This window comes from Petromyzon marinus, chromosome 47, assembly GCF_048934315.1.
Source record: "Petromyzon marinus isolate PM22_M1 ecotype Great Lakes invasive population chromosome 47, UKy_Petmar_22M1.pri1.0, whole genome shotgun sequence".
NCBI lineage: Eukaryota > Metazoa > Chordata > Hyperoartia > Petromyzontiformes > Petromyzontidae > Petromyzon > Petromyzon marinus.
In genome coordinates this window covers 7,660,824-7,674,425 of record NC_133713.1, presented here as the reverse complement: position 1 = coordinate 7,674,425, position 13,602 = coordinate 7,660,824, and the positions used below count along the sequence as shown (strand labels likewise).

Here is a 13,602-nt window from a genome sequence, read left to right as displayed (position 1 = left end):
CTCTCCTTCCCCCCTAGTCAGCGGACACCCTAACCATCTGTCGTGACTTCAAATCGGGCCACTGCACTCGGCCAAACTGTCGCTTTCTCCATCTTCTGGAAGGTAGGGGCCTCTCATGCCTGGCTTGGCCTCTGCTTGCCCTGGCTTCTCCCTCCGTCTCGTGTGGCACGCTTTGTGTCGTCGCCGCCGCCGCCGCCGCCGCCGCTGCTGCTGCTGCTGCAGGATTCTTTTTGCTTGGTTTTGTTTGATCATCTTTGTTTGTTTTCTGTGGTTCATTCTTTGGGGAGGGTTTGCGAATTGCCATGACTTTTGTGCGTAGGGGGATCAATGCGGAGCTGTTAGGTGAAACGATAATTACCCGAGGTGCGTTGGAGCCTAGAACGAAACGTTCTTTAAAATGAAACCCCTCAGCAGCTCACTCCTGATTGGCACGGGTGATGCAATAAATATCGATGTTCATTGCCGGGCATATATTTCGTCACTACATTAATGTGTTTTCTTACTCTATGCTTCCCCAGGAAAGCTTTTGTTCATAGGGATCAGCTAAGATTTCACATTAGGGGGGGGCGATGTTTACCATGCATGTCCATGTTCAGTAATTTACGGGTAATTTGTTAAATTTGGCAACATTTTAGGTGCCATACCCCCCCTCCCGGCACACGCTGGACCCACGCTTCTTCGAGTGACGGGGGAATCTCTTTAACGTGCACCGTGAAGCGAAGTGCACCGTGATATTTTGGTCGATACGCCGGCAGTATTAACCAGGGCGCGTGCTGTTGCATTCGAACCCCTGCGACAAAACGACAAACCGCTGGGGTCGTGTCAACACCGCCTCCGCATTCCGACACGGGCTGCACGGTGAAAACTCCCAAGCGCTTGGCCTCGCATCTTTATCTTGCATCGGCAATAATTCGTATTGGGATATGCTATCCGGCTTTTGGAATGTGTTTGAAAGCCAAGGCATGGTTTCTGGTTTGGGTCTCGCAGAGGTTGCACAAGTATGTGTGAATTTGCGGTACGGTAATGCAAATCATGCTTTAGTGGCAGGCGTTCCTTTTGCCCGAAAAATAAGAAATTTTGTTTGAAAAATTTGCTCGTAAATGGCAGTATATTTGAAATGAACAAGAGCCTTACTTGGGCTACGTAACTTTATCTGGCAAATTTGAAATGTTGGATATTTAAAGTAAGAACATTCCTGAGGAGTTGCAAGAAAGATTTGGTTGGACTGGCACCAAAAGCCACACAGTGACATGTTAAATCGGTATGCTAATGACTTTTCTATTTGTCTACGTCAAAGCCACCGTTCACAGGAATCTTCATATTCATTCCATTTATTTTTATGTTATTACTGTGGCCTAACCATGAAGTATTAAACCATTTGGCTCTGTTTGATTTTACACTAATTTTAGTGTTCTCTCTGATAAAATTATTGCATTTCATGTTTACATATTTTGAACACTCCCCCCCCACCCCCCCCGTCTTTTCTGTGCATATAATTTTGACATGGGCAGTCACTTCCAGGAATGGGTTTGTTATGCAACGGATTAATTTACGTAATTCATTTAACCATGGCCAATAAAATGCTGCGCAAACGTAAAGTGGGATTATTCCGGACACGATTTAATATTTAAAAAATAACCACCTGCAAGGATCTCAAGAGGCTGTATGCCGACACTGCACCAATAGAACGTAAGTGTTTAAATATTGGATGAAAAGTTTTAGAGGAATAGCTTCGGCATGTTAGTTTCATGATTTCCTCTCCCCACCTTTCATGTGGATTGTGGATTCCACAAACCTAAAATGGCCCGTGCATATCGAATACATTGTGTTTGATAAGGAGACATTAATCCCATGTGAAAGATGTATATTGCGTTTGCAACAGCTTCGTCGAATATTTCTCTTCCAGCTTCGCTGCGTTTATGGCCGCAATCATATTCTCTGTGTTGTTGCTATTCTCTGCTCTCCCGAGTTGTCAAACCCCGGCACCTTCAAGATTTATGGGAAAAAAATTTTGAGTTGTAGTTTTATTTGCGTCTGCAGCGTTGAGAATGCCCACAGCAGCACCAAAGAGGAGATTATGCCCATCGAAGGCAGTGAAATGCTCGCGTAGGTTTAACTCGGCCGCAAATTAATACCCATTTGTTTGGTATTCCTCCGAGACAGCGGAAAAGCAGATCTGCCAACCGAATGATTAAATTCACCAGAGTTGGTCAACGCTAGGACAACTTCCGTGTGGTGCCTTCATCAGAACATCCATTGTACGGGGCCGGAGTGGGCCTGCTTGCAAGCAAATCACGCTTGCCAGGAAACCATCGGCGCATCAGCCTGGAAGGATAATTTTTTTAAATTCTTTTATCGAAATTTTATGGCCCGAAATGTCACATCTCACCACCGCGGTGGCCCGGTTCTGTGCGCGACTTGCAGATTACGAACCGGTCATAGAGCGTGCAGCAGAGATGGTTGGTGGCTGAGCTTAGCGGAGAGGGCAGCCCCACTGGTAGCGGGGTTGAGCAGCATGCCATTAAAACGCCGTTGAGAGAGGGAACAACTGTGGGAAAGGAAAAGCGAGCGCTTCTTCAGACGTGATCTCGTATCATGTCCCAAATTGGAAATAAGTGCCGCAGAGTGCCTAAAAAGGCTAACAAACAACTTAAAAAAAAAACCTCAGAAGCAAGCAAAGCCAAAAGCTGAAGCTGTTAAGTCGGTGGTGTCCCCGACTCCCTTGTTCTCATCCCCTGGGCTTATTTTACTCGCGGAACAATTGCAAGAACCAGCGAACTTTCTGTAGCGCGCTGCCTCGCATGCCACATTCGTTTTGTCCGTTTTTCTTTCTCCTCTGTGCGTGTCTCTGTATGCCATCATTTTTGCTGCTGCCATGCCATGTAATGTTTTCAGTTCGTCTTGCGCTACTTCAAAAAGTATCACGGGTTTTTTTCTTTGCTCTGCATCTGGAAAAGAAGCAAAAAAAAACCCCTAATCAAAGCAGAAGCCCCCTTTTTTTAGAACAGTAGACGGCCACGTTGAAGCGTTTGAATTGAGATTTTCGTGAAATGAGATGTTGTAGCAAATGTGTGCGGTCTTTCAAAATTGGGGTGACTGCTGCGAAGACGTTTAATTGAATATCCTCTGCTTGTCGTATCTTTGGTTAAATTGGTTCACGATTCGCACGATGGTGAACTGTGGTAATTGCCTCCAACTTCACTTGAACCACGCTTCCTTTATTTGTCATGAGAGACCTCAAGCCAATTTCTGTCATCCAACTTTCAACAGTATAATCCTTCCGTCTGCAAGGATGGTGGACCAATACATCGTGAGGAGCGTGGCTAGCAGTGCACGGTGTAATATTTGCATTGTCAGAATTACCCTCGTGTTGAAAGACCCGGTAAAACTGTGTTGTGCGTTTGGTCAGTCGGGAGGTGTCACCGCCATGGCAATGTGCATGCAGGGCATCTTTCAGTGGCAGTAACCGAAGAGATATGACCACGACAGACCGTGTCATGCTATGTAAGTCAAGCCAAGGTTTATTTTATTTATCCGCAAAACCCTGCCGCAACGTGGCCACCGCTTTGCTGCGTGTTTGTATCGCCAGTCTTTTATTTTTTATCAGGCGGCAGGATTTCGCTAATTACATTTTAGCAGTGAGGATTGTTGTGGCTCTTTCAAGCCCTGCCCCTGTGGTTGCCAAACCCATCCGACTCACCGAGACCCTTAATGAAATTGGCAGCACCGTGGTGTGTCAGCAGAAGTGCCCATAGGCTGACTCTCACGGTCACTGTTAAGGAGACCAGTGGCACTGACCGATGCCACCTTTCCACAGCCGGATGGGGAACTGTTCTGGCCCGGTGCTCGTACCTTTGTTACCATTGAGCCCACGTTCCCACACTGTATTGGGACGTCTTAAAAACCAAACAATGTTTGGTCTATTGTCTGAGTAACCTCAGCCGTCCTGGGGGGTTGATCTCAGCCATCCTGGGGGGGTGATCTCAGCCCTCCCAGGGGGTGATCTCAGTCCTACCGGTGAGTGATCTCAGTCCTACCGGTGGGTGATCTCAGCCCTCCTGGGGTGATCTCAGCCCTCCTGGGGGTTGATCTCAGCCATCCTGGGGGGTTGATCTTAGCCCTCCTGGGGTGATCTTAGCCCTCCTGGGGGTTGATCTCAGCCCTCCTAGGGTGATCTCAGCCCTCCTGGGGTGATCTCAGCCCTCCTGGGGGGTTGATCTCAGCCCTCCCGGGGGGTGATCTCAGCCCTCCTGGGGGGTTGATCTTAGCCCTCCTGGGGTAATCTCAGCCCTCCTAGGGTGATCTTAGCCCTCCTGGGGGTTGATCTCAGTCCTCCTAGGGTGATCTCAGCCCTCCTGGGGTGATCTCAGCCCTCCCGGGGGGTTGATCTTAGCCCTCCTGGGGTAATCTCAGCCCTCCCGGCGGTGATCTCAGTCCTACCGGTGTGTGATCTCAGTCCTCCTGGGGTGATCTCAGCCCTCCTGGGGGTTGATCTCAGCCCTCCTGGGGGTTGATCTCAGTCCTCCCGGGTGATCTCAGTCCTCCCGGGTGATCTCAGCCCTCCTGGGGGGTTGATCTCAACCCTCCCGGGGGGTGATCTCAGCCCTCCTGGGGGTTGATCTCAGCCCTCCCAGGGGAGTGATCTCAGCCCTCCTGGGGGTTGATCTCAGCCCTCTCGGTGTGGTCTCAGCCCTCCCCGGGGTGATTTCGGCCCTCCCAGGATGATCTCACTCCCAATTCAGCTTGGCATCCTGACTCGCAGGCACAGCTTAGCAATAACTGTAAATATAACAGGGTGGGGGCGGATGCCATACACGTGTTTTGTAACACTGCGTTTGTCCTCGTAAGTATTTCACGAACCATGGTGACCGTTACTTTTCACGCTGCACAGCGAGATGAGGTCACTCGCGGTGCGTGACGTGGGACATAGAAGGGTGGTGACCTCGCACGAAATTGACGTCATCGCCGTTACCGTCAAGGATGATCCTTTTAGCGCTGTTTTTTTTTTTCTATCGCCAAAATTCTATGCAAGCCTTTCAATCAAGGTGGCCGATTTGCTCTGGGATGGGCCCCTAATAGCGACACAACTTTACACGGACTCTTTGTTGACTTTGGATCATCTGGACAAAAGCAAAGAGTGTGTCCCTCCTGCAGACAGATGGACGGGCAGAAACGATGCATTCACACTGTCAACTTCAGTTGCAAAGCGATCATGCACCACTCGTCGTGACGCGCCCTGTGTTACGAGCGCCTGGCAGAAATATGTAAATGGAAAAAGCCATCGTAGCTGGGGGGAGAAGTGCAATTGGGGTGGGGGAACAAGCAGTACATATTTTTTTATATAGAGCATGTTTAGTGTATGCATATATTTCTAATATATATTATGTCAAGCATATTGACGCATTTTATATTATGGGTTGATATTATTTTTTTATTACAGTATAACTGGCAAACAATTTGAACTCCCCCCAGGCAAGATGGAATCCCTATTAACATACTTAAAATTTCGATTTAAAGCTTTCGTGACTGCAGGGATTCATCTTCTTGGTTCTTTCGGTAAAGTCACGTAGAATGGAAATAAAATAATATAAAATAAAACATAATAAAATAAAATTCTCACGACGTTTCGGCCACAACACAAGTAGCCTTCTTCAGGTGAAGGAACAGAACTGTCGGGACGACGGCGCTTTAGTGAACACTGCCAAGCTTGGCAACGTCTTTTAAGCTGGGTGGGGGGAGCAGAGCGCCTTGACGAAGGAGTTTACATATCAACAGAAGGATTTAACATTGACATAGCTATGTTAATGTGTTGGATTAGCAGGATGTTAAAGTCAGAAATTAGCACGTAACCGGGAGATTAGCACCACGGAAAGCGACGAGCTTTGTTCAGACGGATGAGTCCATCTATGTTCGGAACAGAGGAGGGGGGAGAGAATTTAGCATTGGAATAGCTGTGTTAATGTGTTGGATTAGCAGGATGTTGAAGTCAGAATGTTAGTGTGAGGGAACTTAAAATGGCATATTCCAGCGAATTCCTTTTATATCTAACAGTAATATTTTTTTTACGTTTGATATTGACGCCGTTTTTATAGCATGGCTATCACGAAGGCTCCACGTATCGCAAGTGGATCAGTCTGCCGGTGGAGGGGGGGTCGGGGGGCACGATGATTCTGTTGTGTTCCCAGCTGAGTAGCTTTGGGGGTCACCCTTCAAATTTGGACCACGTTCGTCGGCACACAATGCCCGCAACCTCATGACTTCATGAGATCTTTAACGTTCACTGTAAAGTGGACACCGTGTGCTTTTACGGTTAAAGGACCCCCCCCGGATGCTGGGCCAGAACTGGGTTATTGTTCCTAGGCTGTTCCCTGGGCTGGCAGATTGGGCTTCCCAGGGGCGTGAGGCTCCGAAGATCAGAGAGAGCACAAAGGCAGCCAGCGACAATAGGGAAGGTGGGAGGCAGTTACAAAGTTAGAAAGTTTTTATGTTACTTTTTTCCCCCCCCACTTTTATCCTGATTGTCCCATCGAGATGGTATTACATGATAAAAAAATATATCATGACACCATCTATTCGAGGTGCGATTTATGAATCCTGTCCCCTTGCTGATGTTTTCTCTCTCGTAAGGAATAGCAGACCAAAGTTGACTGCTTAGATCAAGGCAATAGCTGCAGGCCACACAGAAACGCTTAGGGGCGACATTTCAACGTGTATTCTCATTTCTTGCCCAATTCTATCCCAGTTGTGCTCGGAATCACGTCACGAGACGAAATATCCATCCGGATTTCTCGCAGAGCAGTGTAACCATTCTTGGATGAGAACTACCCACGGAAGCGTTGAGAACCTGACACTACAGAGTGTGGCCAGGCCATGTGACGGACAATCTTGAGATTAACATCTCCCAAAAATTCCCCTGACATCAGCGGAATCGATTTTCGCCCAGCAGTTCCGTAACTATGTCGAAGTTTTAAAAAAAAAAATCCAGATGTATCTGCGCCGTATTGTTCCTCCGAACACATCTGGAGCGAATCGTGATAAGACACCCCCTTGTGCGAGAAAATGGCAAAGCTTCCAAGTGATGGTGCCCACTCCCTTCGCCTCCACGCGGGCAGAGGCACACGAGAGAATGCCAGACGGGCCCCGCGCACGATGGCTTGCGGGGGTGCAATGGCCCACCCATCGAGTTCATGTCGATGTTTTTAAAGCTCGCGATGCATGCGTAGATGCGCGTGTGTAAGAACCTCGACGCCTCGATCGATTCGTGTACGCCTCCCGTGTCGTGGGTTCGTCCGTGTGTTCCCTGTGACCGCTGGAGATCGCTGGATTCGCCATTCTTGTAGAAAACTCAAATTGGAATTGTGACGACAAATCGGACGGGGTGGGGTCAAGATGTGAATTGTGGCAATTCCGGTGGTTTTGTGTCGTGCCACTTGTCTGTGAGGGGGGGGGGGGGGACATCGTAGCTTAGTGCTGGGATGGTTTGGTAGGTGCAGGCTGCGTGCGGTGAGTGCTCCGCAAGGTTAATGGCAAGCCAGAGTGGCACAGTCGTGCGACAGTGATCGTGCAAGACAAACTGTGAACCGTAGAGTAAACTCAACTTTGTCAACAGAGGAGGAGGAACAGCAAAACTGCGCAAACTCACTCTCCTGAAGGGCCTCTCGTCGTGGCGCAAATAGCAGGTCCTAGACATTGGCATTGGGCTCCTGAACCACGTTGCTGCCATTCGCAAGGAGAGAACGCAATGGTGGTGTCCCGGAGTGCGTGTTGTGTGTGTTTGCGCGCGTCGCGCCCGTGACGCGGTGTCGAACCTCCCCCCCCCCCCGTCGCTGTTTTGCAGATCATGTTGAAATAGTGGAGGATCGCGTGACGGTCTGCCGTGATGCCGCCAAGGGAAAGTGCTCGCGTCCGCTCTGTAAATACTACCACCCGCCCGCCGCCAACTCGCACGCGGCAGCAGCAGCCGCTGCCGCCGCCCAATCGGGCCTGCTGCAGTTTGCATGCTGAGCTCCAATGCCCCCCCCCCCCCGCACACGTGCACCACCAACCCCTCCACCCCCTCGCCCCCCAACTCCCCCGCTCCCACCCTGCCTTGCACCTTCTGACACCCACTGCCTACACGCCCCCATAGCTGGCTGCTTTCCTCCCTGCCCACCCGCTCCTCACCCCACCCTCTCCTCCCCCTCTCCTCCCCACATCCTCCCACTTTATACAGCAGCAAAGGGGGCGTGATAAAAAAAATATATATTTCCCGGTACCATTAGTGCGGTTTTTTTGTTGTTGTTGTTGTTGCTGTTGTACCATTCACGCAATTGAGGGAATTGGTTCACTTTTCAATTAATGCTCTTGAAGTGCGTACAGCTCAATCGGCGTTTAGTCGACGATTACATTTCGTTATTACGACTGCGATAAAAGGGAAGAAAAAACAGATTGGCATCAATGATCCTTTCGTAATGGGGCAGTTTAGGGTATATATAGGTTAATAAGTGCATGCTCTTGATGGGAAATTTCCGTATCTTATGTAGAGTATTTGTGAAAAGAACATTAACAGTATAGCTCATTTCGACAGCATAGTGGTGCATGTTTGTGTTTAGCAATGGAAATGACATGCTCTTGGATTAGTCAAGGAAAATGGTGTTCCGGAGGATGAGAAAATGCAACATTAAAAATTAAGTTATGTCTGCCTCCTGAAATCTTAAACAGTTTTTGCACGGATATTTAAAATTTGGCAAAGGCCATGATGGTAACTTCAAGAGCACCGATCTTGAAAAGTTGGATTGGCCAAAAACAAAAAAAAATAACCGACACCGACAACAAGAAAAAAAACAAAACAGACGCGTCTGCAGTCAGACCCGCGCAGTGCGTAGGAGCGAGACGTCGGGGACGGCAAGGCGTGGCACGTTTTGCACATTCCCCAATCGCACGACCCGTCGCGGCCACGGACTTCGTCGCTCGCCACCCGACGAAGGTTCCGTCGCGCACCACGACCGGCGAGCATCCCGCCGCTCCCCGTCGCGCGACTCCCCCCCCCCCCCCCCCACTCCTTCCTCACTCCCCTCCACCCACAAACCCCGGGCGCCGCGATGGCGTGGCAGCAGCAGCCCCGCCGTGGCGCACCGCCCGGCCCCCCCCCCCACGCTCGATTGGCCCCGTTTTATAGTTTTTGAACACGGTCGAAAGAAGTTCTTAAAGGAAAAAAAAACTAATTGTTATTGCGTCTCGACCTAAAACATTGAATTGGGACTAGGGCAACCGTTGATGTAAGGTTAAATGAATCAGTCGTTGTGATACCGTCTGAACTTCTGTGTTCTGCGAGATGCATACCCACGTGATGTTACATCCGTGACGAAACATTGAACCTGAGCTGTAGTCGCTCTTCTCAAAAGTTTTTGTTTTTGAGGGCAGCGGCAAAATTCCACTGCTCAAATGAAAAGTAAATACTATTTTAAGCGAGGGTTTAAATTAGCGTTATTTGTTCAACCTTCCGACGTCAAAACATCAAGGTCTCGCTGACCTGTTGGTCGCGGACACGGTGTACCGTGTCCGCTTTGACTGCAGCCGACTGATTGGCTCGGTGTTGGTTTTTCTGGGGCCCCCGTTTAGTGGAGAGCATGCTGTTCGATCTAGGGAAGCCAGGGACTGTGCTGCGATAGTTACAGAGCACTCGTGTTTTGTGTTCGCATTTCACGCTGGAAAAAGCAGCCCCCGCCCCCCCAAACCCCCTTCCTCGCTAATCCTTCCCCCGCTCGCCAGAGTAGTTTCGTTCATTCACACAAAGTTGGCGCTTAGCTGGTTGTCACTGGCGTGACATCGAGAATAACAGAAATTGTGCAATCTTATTTTAAATATATCCCCAAAAGTCGCGAGACTATAAAATGCTTTAACCAAAAAAAAAAATATCTTGCTACTAAGAAACTACTGCAGTCGCTGTTGGCAGTCGACTCTAAACTAGATTTCTTGACCAATTGAGAAGTAAGTAAAATGTTAAAAGCTTACGTCAAATAAGGAATTGTTACTACCTGCATGCATCCTGAACTGCTCGTCGTAAAACTTTCACCACTTACTGTAGCAGGAGGTAGTCTCGAGTTGTCAGTCCCACGCGTGGCAGAACGGGCACGCGTTCTGGCCATTGAAAACAAACGCAAGTGTTACTCTTCGTGCGGCGAGTAGGGAACAGCACGGCGATGTATTTCTCAAGTTGTGTGCTTTCAGCAAGGTTCTGTGAACCACGTGAGCAGCAGCAGCAGTAGCAGCAGCGGCGGCGGCGGCGGCAGCTCGCAAGGCTGCGCACGTTTAAAGAAGGACAGAGACGACCTTGCCTCTACGCGTTTTACGACGTTTGAGTTTTGAGCGTGTGCCATCCAAGGCTCGTCTGATGTGAACCTGAATCGTTGTGCCATTCCGGATTTTAAAAATTTCAACGAAAATAATGTTAATATTACGTTCGAGGATTTTAATATTCATCTTAATATATGCCTACAGTCAATAATTAATTGAAATGATGCCTCTTTCAAATTGAAAGTTGTTCGAAAGGAAATTCCTTTGGATGTTTTGATTTCTTTCTATATTTCGGTTCGACCTTCTCGGGCAGCCCTCTCTCGGTGGTGGGAGAGACGTCCGGGGCACACGCACTCCCGTGCACTCTCCCTCTTCATCCGCTTGCCAGGCCGCCCAAAGCCCCTCCCCGCGCGTGCTTGATTCGGAACGCTGTTGCGGACAAAGCCGTCGAGGATGACAACAAAAAAAAGACCCCATATTTATAGCGCGTTAACGACCATTGGCATTATGAAGTGTTGCAGGTGGGCACTCCGTTTCTCAAAGCCGACTTGGAGCGGCGTTTGTGGCCAGTACCCCCAGGACCCCCCCCCCACCTGACCGCTTTTCCTCTTCCTTCCGTCTCGCTGCAAATCAAAATACCGCTCTTAAGCCGATCTCACCGACTGGTGGGAGGGAAGGGGGGTGGGGGCAGAGGCCTTTGCAGGGAACGGAGGTCGGGGTCGACGACGTTTACGGGATGGGTTTTTGTTTTGACGTCGCAAACGTTCCCGCTATTTGCACGCCCGTCGCCCGCCAGCCGCCACCCGCCCGCCACCCCGCGTCTCTTGGCATAGGCGCAGGCCGGCCGGTTCGTTGTTCTCTTGGGGTTTGTGTCCGGGAAGCGGGGGGGGGTGGGAGCAGCAGATCCACGTGGGCCCCGGCCCGGTGCAGCAACTCGGTCGGATGACAACGCGGTGACTCGTGGAGCGCACCGATCCGGACCGACCCCCTCCCACCACCACCTCCCGTCTCGACCTCCCCCCCCCCCCCGCTCCCCAGTCTGTCACACCGTCGGTGGTTCGTCAGAACTGACCTTCGCCTTCGCTCGCACGCCCTGCTGAAAGTACGGTTCTCAAATTGAGAAATATGTCCGAGCTCGGGAAGAGACATTTTTACATTGTATTATACATACTTTTAAGGCCTTAGTTGTTTTTACGGGTTGCATCCCAAACACGTACGTTTTCATTATTAAAACATTAGAGTGACTAGCCTATATGTAATTTTAGGATATTAAGACCGCACTTAACAAATCTATGTATTCATTCTTTTTTTAGTTTTAATGGTAGAGTTTAAATATTTTTTATGCTTTCGAGTTTTCTTTATGATAAGCTTTTAAGGGTTTGTTGGTTTTAATTTGAATCTACTAGATATACAAAAGGACTAAAAACTATTACGGATATTGATTTGAGTATAGTGTTTTATTGTCATAACCTAAACATTAACACTTATTTTTTTGTGTTCTGTCTGTAAGCCATGTTACTACGAGCATGAACGTTTATTTTATTGAGATACCCTGTTGGTTTTTATCCAGTGTCGTTTACATTTCAAGAACAAAGGCATTTAATGCATGTTTCTTTTGGGCAAAGATTATCAGAGGAAAACAACAAACCTGAGTGCGTTCTTAAAGCTGTGTTTTCTAAGACACGGACAAAAACCACGTTCCATGCGAAGCGATAGTACGTTCTCTCGTGTCGTTAATGAAAAAAAATCGCGGTATTAAAGACAGGTTTCTATAAAGTGCCGTTCAAATATAATTAAAACTTAAAAAGTGCTTGAATTTGCCAATGTTCGCCGGGATTTGAGATTCGCATGCCCGGTCACAAAGTTATATTCTGTGATTGTGTCGTGTGTGTGTGTGTGCGTGCGCGTGCAAACCAACATCATCATCATCGTCATCAGTGTGATGTCATAACTTGGTTGGGTAAGTGAAACCTGAACTGCATCAGTCGATAAACGAAATGACGGGGGTGTAACTCGTGGTGCGCACTCAAATCCACCCGGAATGGGACACCCCGAACCACGTTTCGTGTTGTGCATATGGGCCTGGTATAACTCGAGTTAAGTGTGAGGGTGGGGAACCGTCGCTTACTGTTGAAACTACGCGATCCCTAATTGTGGTGACGTTAATATGTTTCTATTACGAGCAAACCAAAGTTTAACGGAGAAAGGGAGAGAAAAAAAAACACTTGGTGGTTGTAAGTGCAACTTATATACAGTGGCTTCAGAATTGTGCTTTAGATGCTGGTGGAGGGAAAGAGGTTGTGTATGACGACATTTTTGCACTTCTGTACATAGTCAAAAAATGGGGGTGAGAGAGAGAGAGAGGTTGAAACAAAAAAAAAGAGATAGATTAAAAAAAAATAAACGTGTAAAATATCAAGATCTTATTTTGGATAAAAATGTCTATAAAGTGAAGAGGCTTTTTTTGTCAAGGTTAAGCAGCTGCCGTCAGTGCAAAAGCAAAAAGCTTGCAAAAAAAAGGCAAAAATGTTGTGCTTTGCTTCATACGGACAGAGGCTTTGGAGCTTGTTGTGTAGTTTGCTAAAGGAAGGGGGGTTTCGAGTCACGTTTGCACAGTGAGCGCACAGATGCAGGAGCAATGGGGGGCACACGAGGAGGGCACAGAGGCACACAACTTCGCTTTCACGGTGAATCGGCCGCAAACCACACGGAGCATTGGGGGGGGGGGGGGGACGTCTCCAGTCGCAGACGTCGCCCTCGATCGCTAACTCACTCGCTTGCTTATAACGCTTCCAGTTTGTCCCGTCAACAAAAGATAACACACATAACGCACAGTGTTTTTACCCCCCCCCCCCCGTTAAGGCAAGACAGATAAACAATAACAGACATCGAGAAACTGAAAAATAAACGGATAACAGAAACATTAAATAATTACAGACTTATACTTGGTCATTATGATTAAACAAAAAAAAAGAGAAAAATTCAATAAAAATACAAAAAAATAAAAAACAAAAAAATACATTAAAATGGTAATTATAATAATACATATATGCCTGTTTGGACTAAGACGTCGTGAAATAATCATATACATTACAGTACTCATTTTCGTATAGCTAGTCGCAAAAGCCAAAACATTTTATTTTTTGCCAACGTTTCGGTGGCAGCCATTCCACTTGCAAGCAGCCTAAGGGGAAAGGTGAATCAAAAAGCCTTCTGGGTCTCGCAGGGCACGAGTGAAATGGCACTTGGAGTGGGCTGTCGAGAAGTTCCATTGTGTGGTTTTCAAACCCCCCCCCCCCCCCCCCCAGTAACCCACCCCAGTTTTGA

The 13,602-nt window shown here is 48.3% G+C and overlaps 1 protein-coding gene across 30 annotated transcripts in view; it reads left to right on the top strand.

The window, feature by feature from the left end:
* Positions 1-13,131, top strand: part of MBNL1 (muscleblind like splicing regulator 1) — a 165,772-nt gene extending 152,641 nt beyond the window's left edge. For 18 of the 30 annotated variants that reach the window (XM_076074339.1, XM_076074341.1, XM_076074346.1 and 15 more), the window contains 2 exons: positions 18-102; positions 7,838-13,131. In XM_076074339.1, the coding sequence (XP_075930454.1) occupies positions 18-102; positions 7,838-8,004 (252 nt within the window). In that variant the 3' untranslated portion in view covers positions 8,005-13,131. Of the gene's footprint in view, positions 1-17; positions 103-3,445; positions 3,505-7,837 lie in introns of those variants that run through there. The other 12 variants (XR_012947045.1, XR_012947044.1, XR_012947043.1 and 9 more) reach the window with 5 other exon arrangements.
* Positions 13,132-13,602: the final 471 nt, after the last annotated feature.